The sequence below is a fragment of the Carlito syrichta genome, unplaced genomic scaffold (genome assembly GCF_000164805.1).
Source record: "Carlito syrichta isolate Samal-C Ts95f unplaced genomic scaffold, Tarsius_syrichta-2.0.1 Scaffold314306, whole genome shotgun sequence".
Classification (NCBI taxonomy): Eukaryota; Metazoa; Chordata; class Mammalia; order Primates; family Tarsiidae; genus Carlito; species Carlito syrichta.
The window spans coordinates 137,710-149,079 of record NW_007258402.1 but is presented as its reverse complement, the minus strand read 5'-3'; the positions used below and the strand labels follow the sequence as shown (position 1 = coordinate 149,079).

At 49.8% G+C, this 11,370-nt stretch overlaps 1 protein-coding gene across 1 annotated transcript in view; it reads right to left on the bottom strand.

Annotated features, from left to right (window-relative positions):
- Window positions 1-243: 243 nt before the first annotated feature.
- FYCO1 (FYVE and coiled-coil domain containing 1) overlaps window positions 244-11,370 on the bottom strand; it is an 80,098-nt gene continuing 68,971 nt past the window's right edge. Inside the window, exons 16-18 of the mRNA XM_008071389.2 lie at window positions 9,795-10,005; window positions 2,289-2,398; window positions 244-398 (exon numbers count right to left, since the gene is read on the bottom strand). Of these exons, the coding sequence (XP_008069580.1) occupies window positions 323-398; window positions 2,289-2,398; window positions 9,795-10,005 (397 nt within the window). The 3' untranslated portion in view covers window positions 244-322. The remainder of the gene's footprint in view (window positions 399-2,288; window positions 2,399-9,794; window positions 10,006-11,370) is intronic.

Below are 11,370 nucleotides of genomic sequence, written 5' to 3'. Positions count from 1 at the left end.
CATGGTGTCCCGAATGTTTAAACTTTTGGCAGAGCAACCCTTCAGGTGTGGTGACAGCTGGATCTTTAATGAATGGAAATGTCACCTGAGCCCTTAAAAGCTGTGTGGCTAAGAGTGACCAGTGCACTGTGCTGAGTGCACAGTACTCCTGAGCAATGTGGCTTCTGAAGAGCAAACTGAGGGCCTCTCTTCCAGAGCTGTAGAGCTGACGACCTTTGGAGCAGCCGCCTTTTTTTTTTTTTTAAATGCTTTATGTTCCTAGTAAGGAAGAGTAGTGTATCCTATGGCTGAAGTAAAGCTACTGAAATCCAGGTGCGTGAAGTTACAGAAAATCACTTCCATCATAGATCACAGGCCGATCAACTGTTAAGTGATAAAATACTTTTTTGGAGACAAACCTGAGGAAACAGAAACAGAAAAAAAAAACGTGTTACCATGAGGGCTGAGAGCCCGAGGGGTGGGAGCCACCACCAGAGCCTCTGCCATCACTGCCGGAGCCCTGTGGAGAGGGCTCTGTGAGAAGGACTGGGCACATCCCAGAGCATGTGGGACTTTCCAAGGCCTGCAGCCAACTTTACTGTCTGTCTAGCAGAGTTCTCTCCCTGCAAGGGTTGGTGGGGGCAGGGGAGGGGTCTCAGGACATCAACATGGATGTTCCTAGGGCTTCGGTGCAGAAATGCCCTGTGGGCTGCAGGCTGTGAACCTCCCCACTCCATCACCTGGCTGCTCCAAAGTAGCCTGAAGTTAGAACTGCAAGGGGTGCATATGTGTGTGGCTGGGGTGGAACAGATGAAGCGGGAGATGAGAGGAGGCATCTGGTGGAGGCCAGCATGGATTTCATTCCAAATTGGCAGGCCTCTAAATCAGTTTGGCCAACCATGGTTTGGAAATATCAAGTAGGCCTGAGATGGCCTCAACAGGCCAAGGCCAGAGTTTGTAGCAGCATCATGGCCACCTCCAGTGAGAACTGAGAGCCATCAATCCACAGTGAGGCTCAGTAAGGTGGTGACATATTCGCTGCCATGCTACAGAGGAGGAAACGGGGGCTCAACGAAGGCCCACAGCGGGAAGAGCAGAGGTCGTGTCTGGCTGTCCCCAGCCCACTCTCCCACCCAGGAGGGGCCAGGTTTCACATGCGCTCTTGAGGCGTGGGGTCTCCAAAGACAGCTCTCTGGGCATGCGGGCCTATGCCATGAGGTCCTGCTAGCTCAAGGTGTGTGTTTCTAAGGGGAGTACAGGGAGAGGCCGGAAGGGGCAAGGTGAGAAGTTCATCCTCCAACCTCTCCTTGTGGTGGCCACAATCCCCGGGAGTACAAGGCCAGGAGGTGGTGAGGGGGTGGCACAGCTTTTCCCTAGCATCCTGTCAAGTTGTTCTGCTAAAAGCCAAGTGCCCATGTGAGGGGATGTGACCACTAGCCCAGGGCCCTGCTCAGAGAGGATGTGGCTGAAAACAGATCAGGCAGGACTCTTGAAAGAGGCAGCCCCAGTTGAGGGGCTTTATGCTGAAGCCAGAAGCCATAAAAAGGGACAGGTGCCCAACAATCATAACCACCTTTGTCTCATGCTCATGGCAGATACTCAATCAATGCAGGTCCCTTTCCCCACTCCCTTCCCCAGTGCCCCTCTGCCCTGTCTCCCTGCAGTCCCATTCTCTCACAGAGTCTCCTCCTTCATCCCCTAGACTACATACTCTGAGCCTGTAGCTGCCCCTCAGAGTGCCTTCCAGAGACAGCATATGCCACCCCTGACACGGCCCAGGGACTTTGTCTCACAGTCTTAGTCCTGCTTATCTAAAGCCTTGTCCTTCCTTATTTCAATTCTCTCTTTCTCATTCATTTGTTCAGTCCTTCCACCATATTTCCTGAGCCCCTTTTTTGGGCGAGGCAGTAGAAATTCATATCAGAAAGTGGCAGAAAGCACACGGGTTAAGAGTCCAGACTCTGTGGCTGGGCTGCCTGGTTCCAACCTGGTCCCAACATGGTCCCAAGCTGTGTGGCTTGGGTATATCCCTTCTCTACCCCTCAGCAGTGGCATGAGGAGAAAGGCAGTACCCCGTGCACAGGGACGCTGGGGTGTGAATGAGCCATTAAGGCAGAGTGCCTAACATGTGTGGCACATGGTGAGACTCCACACATGTGAGCCTGTATGGCACAAAACCTATAACACACATTGGAACACCACAGGAGAGGTGTCTATGACCAAAGGACGATTGGTAATAAGTTACTATTGACAATTAAGTAATTGACTGTTAATGTCCATCTTTGTTCTTGAGCACAGGTGGCCCCTACCTTGAGAAGGTGTTGTCGAAGATGAACATGTAGATGCCTGGTGTGCGGACCTTGAGCTGGCCCTGGATGTTCTCCTTGTGGGAGTTGCATCGGGTTGTGGGGATGAGGACCTGGGAGGGAAAGCAGACCAAAAAAAAAGCATCTCAGAGGCTAAGAGGGTCCCATGAATCCTCTGGACAAACCCTTTACTGGGAGGGAGGAGACTGAGGCCCAGGGAGGCAGAGTGCCCTGTCTGAGTTGTCTGAGGTTACAGCTGAACAGGGTTGGGCTGCAACCAGTCCCCAGGAGTGGCGGGGTGTCATCCACACACCCTGAATTTGTTGATGACTTGTGGTGGGGGAGGCTGTGGGTGTGAGATTCATCCAGAATCATGACCTGGTTGGCTCCCTCAGGGAGTGGTCCCCCAGCCTCCCTTGACCACAGCCAGGGCTAGCACAATCCACCACTTGGAGGAGCAGCCTGTCTGGTTTCAGGAAGTGGGGCTTGTTCTAGGTGAGATCCATCTGTCTCGCTGTCTCCTCTTGGTCCCTGTGCTGCCCTTGAGTCTCACAAGACAGGCTGAGCCATCCTTCCAGGTGACAGCCTTTCAGGCCCCAAGCTGTTGTGCCCGCTCTCCTCCAGGCCCAACACTCCTGGCTGCACCTGTGCTCCCTGTTCGGCCCCACCATGGGCTCCTGTCCTGCACCCTGGCTGGTCCACGAGCCCCAGGACCCTTTCATCTTTCCAAGCCTGAGCCTCAGCCTCCTGTCTACTCTCTGCCTTCTCTGAGGATGAGAAATTAGCCCCAGGAGACACTGATTTTCACAGGCCATTTTCCAAAGGCCTTGTTATCAGAGGTTAAGTCTGCACAAATGATATGCTGGGCAGGCCAGGGCTGAGGATCTTGGATGGCCAGGCTCTTCAATTTGTTCACAAGCTCAAACACAGGCCTGATTTTAAAGCTGACAACAGGAGATAAGGGAAAGTCAATACAAATTTTAATCCCTGATAAACACCTAGGGGTCTTGTCCCACAAAGTCTCCGTAAGCCTTCCATTTAGGACTGACTACACATCGATGGTTACATAAACCAGAGGTTCTATAGACAATGGTAACATCTTTGAGTTCCTAACGTGGCAAACTGTCCTAGAAGTGATCACTTTTATTCTTTACAAAATTAAATGTTGCCCCTTCTTTTTTAGAAATATAAATTTTATTAAATTCAGTTTTTTTCTATTACATATCCTTTAACCTGTAAAAAATGACTGAATTCCAAATAGTTATAAAGATTTTAAGATTACTTTTTTAACTGAAACTTGAATTCAGCTCTCAAAACCCTACATGTTGGCCACAAAGTTCCCAAAGTGAAGTCAAGTCCCACCATGGCTCTGCCCTCAAGGATCCTGTGTTTAACAGAGATCGCAGACAAGAAAACATTAATTACGCTGGAATGAGAGTACCATGAGGGGAGAATTGGTAAGGGGAGCCTATACCAGCTCCTGGCCGGGAGGGAGAGAAGGCAGGATAGGAGGGAAGTCTTCCTGGAAGAGGTGTTACTGAGCTTGAATAATTTAGTTAGAGGGACATCTGGCTATTACAGGCTCTGGGCTCAACATATTCAAAGGCACAGGAGAACAGCTAAGATTTACCTTCCCAAGACGCAACTGAGAAACAGACAAACCATATGAAAAGACAGTTTTCAAGACATTAAACATCAGACAATGAGGACAGTGATCCCTGAGAACACAACTGCCCTAGCTTATTGCTATCACAGGAAGAGGGAACAAAAACCAGACAGGATAAAAGAAAACAAATAGCAAGATGCTAGACTCAAACCTAACCTTATCAACAATCACATTAAGTCTAAATATCTCACTGAAAAGGCAGAGATAATTAGATTGGATAAAAGCAACACTATAGATGTTGATCCATCAAAAGGACATAATAATCCTAAATGTTTATGCCCCTAATGTCAGAGCATTGAAACACATGAAGCAAAAAGTAGAAATGGACAATTGCAAGGAGAAATGGACAAATTCACAACTATAGATTTCAATACCCCTCTTAATAATTGATGGAATAAGTAGACAGGAACTCACTGAATAAACAGAAGGCTTGAACAACACTACACACTACCTTGACCTGACATTCGTAGAGCACTCCACCCAGCCACAGCAGGACACACATCCTTTTCAAGTGCACTTGAAACATGCACCCGGGTAGGCCATGTTCTAGACCATTAAAAGAAACCCTCAAACTTCAAAGGACCAAGTTATCCAAAGTATGTTCTCTGACTACAGTGGAATTAAATTAGAAATCAATCGCAGATCTCTGGAGAATCTCAAAATACTTGGAAGCTAAATAGCAAACCTAAACACATGAATCCAAGGGAAATAAAAAGGGGAATCACAAAGGCAAGGGACGGGGAGCGAGCAATGTGCTCCGACACAACAGCACAAGTGTTCAGGCTGGAAGCTGGTGGGGGGAGGAAGTAGGGCTGGGCCCCAAACAAGCCTGGCGACAAAGACAAGCATGTAACCTGTGCTGAGGACCTGCTCCATGCTACATGTAGGCTCGGTGACTCGGTGGCAGCCTCTTTTGCACACAATATTCCATTGTGTCCCATTAATGTTCTATAATATTCTAGTTTCACCAGAGGGTAAGGAGAGAGGTCTGATTCCATACCCAACAATTCTGAGCCTGGCCTCAGACACTCCAGAAAGTGTATAGAAAGGAACTGCTAGACAGGAAGACTTGCTGTGTGCATAGGGACACCTATGTGCCCGCTCATACACCCTTGCACTCACAACCTTGATTACAAGCAACGTCAGGAGCTCATTAAGGCAGGTCCACTGAAGAGGACATGCTTAAAACATATTTCTAGTTTGTTTGAACATTCTATTCTATAGACTTCATTCATTTCAGCTGCTGTTTTCCCACCATGGTAAAAATGTGAGATTTTCTTCTTGTTATTTTGAATAAATGAAGAAAGAAAAAAGTTAAGTGGAGATGAGTTCTGATATTAAAGCTCACGCAGCTGAGAGGCTGGGAAGATGACTGGGGTCTCCTTGGGATAAACCTGAGAGAGACAGGTCTTGGCCATGTTAACTCTGGGGCATCTCCTACCAGCCTCCAGGGCCTAGGTGGCCATGCTCTCATTTATGTGATGCAGTCCAAGTTGGTTTTATTGAACTCTTGATGGGCTTCAGTGGCCTAGGGCCCTGGTACAAAGCAAGGGTTCCATGCTTAGTGAAAAACACCAGTCACAGAAGTCTACATTTTTTTTTTTTTTTTTTTTTTTTTTGAGTTGGAGTCTCACTCCGTCGCCCAGACTGGAGTGCAGTGGGTGCTCCCGGTCACCGCAGCCTCGACCTGCTGGGCTCCGGCGATCCTTCCGCCTCAGCCTTCCAAGTAGCTGAAATTACAGGCACGCGCTACCACGCCTGGATGCTTTTTTGATTTATTGTAGAGATGAGGTCTCGCCAAGTTGCCTAGGTGGGTCTCGAACCCGCCGGCTCAGGCAATCCACTCACCTCAGCCTCCCAAAGCGCTGGGATTACAGGCTGAGCCACCGAGCCCGGCTAAGCCACATATTTTATGATTCCACTTACATGTTTAATGTCCAGAATCAGCACATTCATAAAACAGATTGGTGGCTGCTGGGGGCAGAGGTTGGGAAGTGACTGCGAATGGGTACAGGGTTTTCTTTTTGGAGTAACAAAAATAATCTAAAATTAGATAGTGGCAATGACTGTACAACTCTGAATATACTAAAAATCGCTTTTATTTCATTTTATTATTTTGTTTTATTCATTTTATTTTATAACTCAGGGTCTCACTCTATTGCCCAGGCTGGAGTAGAGTGGTGTGACCATGGCTCACTGCAGCCCCAACCTCCTGGGCTCAGGCAATCCTTCTGTCTTTGTCTCCTGAGCAGCTTGGACTACAGACACGTGCCACTATGCCTGACTAATTTTTAAATTTTTTTGTAGAGAAGAGGTCTTGCTATGTGGCCTAGGCTGGTCTTGAACTCCTCAGCTAAAGTGATCCTCCTGTCTTGACCTCCCAAAGTCCTGGGATTACAAGTGTGAGCCACCACACCCAGTTTTGAATCGTACATTTTTTTTTTTTTTGAGTTGGAGTCTCACTCTGTCGCTCAGACTGGAGTACAGTGGCACGCTCCCGGCCACTGCAGCCTAGAACTTCTGGGCTCCAGCAATCTTTCCACCTCAGCCTTCCAAGTAGCCGGAACTACAGGTGCGCACTACCACGCCTGGCTAATTTTTGATTTATTGTAGAGACGAGGTCTTGCCAAGTTGCCTGGGCGGGTCTCAAACCTGTGGGCTCAGGCAATCTACTCGCCTCGGCCTCCCAAAGTGCTGAGATTACAGGCTGAGCCACCGAGCCCAGCCTGTACATTTTAAATGGGTAAATTATATGATCTGTGTATGAAATCTCAGTAAAGCTGTTTTGTTTATCTGACAGTCAAAGGTCCTTGCTTTCAGTTGTGGTTCTTCCTCTGATGCCCCCGAAGCCTCCCTGACAGGCTGTTGAGCTTCTTTTGTTAAAGGTGGGTCCTCTGCTCAGAGAGAAGGCAGGATCTGGATCCAGTTCTTTGATTTGTCCCTAGGTTTCAGGTCAGTGGTCTGCACACAGGCAGCCTCAAGTCCTTGGTCTACTGTGTCTTTCCTCAGGGACCTCCCCCACATTCACAGTCTTCATCTCAGTATTGAGTCCATGACTCATTAATGGAGGAAGTGGCTCTGGAGAGAAGATGACACAGGGTGGGGACAGCTGCCACTAGTGATGGGTTTGCCTCCTGCTGTGCTACTGTAGCTACCTGATGCTTCTGCTTTGACGACGCCACCCCTCACCTTGCCTCTCAAATGCTGTTCCTAGCTTCTTCCAATGTGACTTTCACTATCAGACCATGGGTCTCCCCCTCCGATCGCTGCCCCTAGACACCCACAGTGCCTGCCCACCCCGTCATGACATGTGCCACCTGGCATCACAGGTGTCTCTTTACTAGAGTCTCTCTCTAATTACACTGTGAGCTCCTATGTTGTCCCTGCATCTCTCTATCCCCAGTGAGCCCTAAAGAGTCTGGTATACAGCAGAAGCTCAACAAACGGCTGTCAACAGATTGCAAGTGCACAGCACAGTTCTTCGCGTCTGTACCTCCATAATCCTGTAATTTGCCCACGCTCACCATTTCCTATAAAGCCAGGTCTGGTCAGGGGAGCGCACAGGGTCTCCAGGATAGATGCTGAGGCTAATGACTTTGGGAGACAGGCAGAGATAACAGCCATCCCCCTGGCTGGCTGGTGACAGAGGAACCGCGAAGGCAGAAGAGTGCCTAAGCACCCTGGACATGGGCTCCTTCTGCCCCCTAGCGTCCACTGTGAGGAAAGACAGTGGTGGTCATGACCCCTGGAGGGCCCCTGGAGGCCAGAGATGAAGAAGCCTCTCCCAGGTCCCCAGGCTCCTCATCCCTGGTAGAACCACACAGGAGCCCCAAGCTCATGAGGAATGGGTGGGCGAGTGGGCAAGGGGAGAGGCCCATGGCCCGACCACATGTGGGCAGGTGGAACAGCAAACCCTGGACACCTGATCTGTCACTCCCCTCTCTCCCTGCCACAAACACTTCCAGTGTCTAATCTGGGTAGACTCAGCATCAGGCACTCGGTGTGCCTGGAACACGAGGGCAAGTGGCAAGGTCACAGACAGCACCGCTGTCTGTGAGTGTGGAGTGGATGGCACAAGAGATGACTCCAGGGTCCTGGCAAGTCACTGTGCACTTCAGTTTTCTCACTTGTACACTCGGATTGAGACTTGCTTCAAAGAGGAAAAAAAATACCTCTGTGCACAGACAGCAGCACTGAGTCCAAATCCACTCCTATAGGGTCACGTGGAGAAGCCTTAACCACAAGAGCTAGGACCTCCTAGACGGAGGTACAGAGCCACTCAGGAAGACTCCAGAGTTAGACATGGGGCGCTGGCCGCAAGCCCCAAGAGGAAAAGGGGGCAGAGCAATTTTAAACAAGAACACAAGACCCCAGTACACAAGGCCAACCCAAGGGGGTGGGATTACTTTTAAGAGTGAGTCTGAAGAGGAGAGAAATGACAAAGTAGTCTCCACAACAAGCAGATTCTAGCAGGGCAGGATGGCAGGAGAGCAAACCCGAGCGGGCACACGTTTCTTGATGGGATGCTAGGACCAGAGCAGGGGACAGCTGTGTGGCCATGGTGCTCTGAACCTGGCTCTCCTGATGCTCTGGGCCTTTCTCAGCCCACAGCTGTGAGCCCTCAGGGGCACCCACTGTACCAAGTGCAGGCAGGACTAAAGGATGTTTCTGCAAGGACTTCACAGAGCTCCAGCCTCACACAACTTCAAGTTTCCTATTGCAATCCTTGCTGCTTTTGCAAAATGAAGTTTTCTGCAGTCTCAAATAGTAGTTCTAGACTACCATCTACTATATAGTAGTCTCAGCCTAAGACCCACTCTCAGCTCTAGACACGTCCAACTGCTCACACCACCCCTTCCACTCAGAACCATTCAAATGCAACTTGTGCCTCCACCCCAGCCAGCTCTCCCTCCATGATTCCTCTATGTCCATCCCCTGGAGAGAGGCAAGCACAAAATTCAGGCCCTGGTGTGGGCTCTTCCTCCCCCTCATCCCATGCTGATTCAGCCACTTGTGTGCCCCTACCCGACCTCCATCGCTCCAAGGCTCTGGATTCCATCCTATCCCTTCCACTCTGGCTTTCAACCCTCTGATCTGGACAGTGGTTCTCAGTGGTTCTCAACCTCGGCTGCTCACTGGGATTACTCAGGGACATCTGGTCCCAGGTGCTTGAGACTCTGCCTTAGTGGTTGGGATGTGGCCTCAGGAATTGAGTTTTTAAAAGTTCTCCAGGTGTTTCTAATGTACAGCCAAGGTTGAGAACCACAGCTCTGACACTCAACATTCCATGCCTAGAATGTCATAGGAGTTTTTGGACTGATATCTGCCACCAAAACTTCAAGCTTGACCACCCCACTGACAACAGTGGGGTTGTCTCTAACGCCCTTGCTGGCAAGATGCCGAACACCTTAAGCAAATAACCAGGGGCAGAGAGGTCACCACCTCCCAAGGTGGCTCACTCCTGCCTTGCACAGCTCTGTTAGAAAATTATCCTTACACTGAGTCACATGTCTGTATTCCTCCAAGTTTCATGTGCCAACCTATTCTAAGATCAGACTGCACCCAGCTGACATGGGAGTGACCTTTGCACATCTGAAGACAGCTCCCCTTGGCCTCCAAGCCTTTCCTTCCCCAAGATGAATAAGCCCAGGTGTTTTGCCTCCTCTGCATGACATGGCCCAGAGCATTCCAGATAAGGCCTGCCCAGTAGAGGGAGGATGGCCACCACCCTGCGCTGGGAGAGGCCTGCCCAAGCCTCCTGATGTGTGTATAGGCAGCCCACGGGCTGCGCTGGGAGAGGCCTGCCCAAGCCTCCTGATGTGTGTATAGGAGCCCAGACTCACCTTGCACTGATCCAGCGGTGTGTCCTCGGCTTCCCGGAAGACCACACTGAAGGAGATGCTCTTGGGGTCGGAGGAGAAGACCCAGCTGATGGTGAGGCCTGCGTCAGCCACAGTGATGGGGATCAGGCTGTAGGTACTGGACCTCACAAACAGTTCTCTGTTTCCCTCTCCAAAGTTGGCGATCTCTTCCACTGTGAGGGGTACTTTGATCCTAAAAGTGCAAAGAGGGGCCTGATCAACTGGACAAAGTGTTTGCGTCTACTGGTCAGGTCATCTGTGGCTCAGTGGTGCTTGGAGACCTTGGAGACTCTTGGGAGGACAAGCTCTGGGTAACCCTGACCAACATGCTTAATTATGGGTTGCACAGTTCCCTCCAACAAACTTAACTCCATGCCTGGCATAGTTGAGGAACCGGGGATAAAGCAGTAACAGACGTGGATGACTCCTTGCCTCTGTGGAGCTGAAAGCCCATGGGAATTGAGGACGTGCTGTGTTGCTCTGTTCCTCCCGTCACTCTCCTGAGGCTGCCCTGCTGCCCAGCTGTCCACATTCTCTCTGCCTCCTCTCCTTCCAATTCCCTGCCTCCCCTTCTTATCTAATTAGCACAAGCCTTCTGACAGTCCCTCTTCTCAACTGAATCTGGGGCCTGTTTTAAGATTCCGCACAGGTACCCTGACCTTTTCTTAAATGCCAACATCTCAGATTCTTTATAACGCTGGGTGACAGGGGTGGTGTGATAGTTTTGGGGAGAGAAACTTTTTGGGACTGTGTCCCTCATTCTGGCTCTCATTAGATGGATATAAGCCTCTTCTAGAGGTTTACAGGGTTTATTGACAGTGAGTGTCTCTGCTTTTGGGGTCCTGTGCAGGACCCAGAGTCTGATGTGAAGAATGTGTGGTGAGGCACCAAGAGACTTTTGTATCTGCTGTAGGGTTTACCCTCTCATAAGTCTCAGTTTCCTTATCTGAATCACAGAAACCACCAAGTCTGCCTCATGACTGTTGTGAGGATTAGAGGAACTTGCTGTGAAGGGGGAGGCTTGTGCCCGGTGGCCCTATCCAGGCTAAATGGCACTGCCCCTTGCACCATGCAACTCCAGAGCCAGCAAGGACAGCTCAGGATCGTGGCACAGGGCCTCCCATGAAGAGCTGTGACTTAGGAGTGGCATGGTCTTCGGCAAGCCACTCACTCTCTCTGAGCCTCAGTTTCCCAACTGTGAAGAGAAGGTGGCAGCCACTATGGGCCAGGACCTCGGCTCAACAACTTCATGTGTTATTACAGTGGCGATGAGAAGAAGGCAGGTGTGTTCCCATTCTACAAAAGACAAAACTACAGTCCAAAAAGATTAAGAAACTTGATCCAGGTTTACAAAGGTCTGATCCAAAGCCATTATTTTTCTATTACACCAAACTGCTTTTTTGTGGAAAAAAAATAAATTAATTACTATCCCCTTTAACACAAGAGGAAACTAAAGTTCAGAGAGGTTAGGTAACTTGCTCAAGACTGCACAGCAAGTAAATGGTGACACTGAGAGTTCTTTCTGCCTCCAAAGCCATGGAAGTGGATGGAACTATAC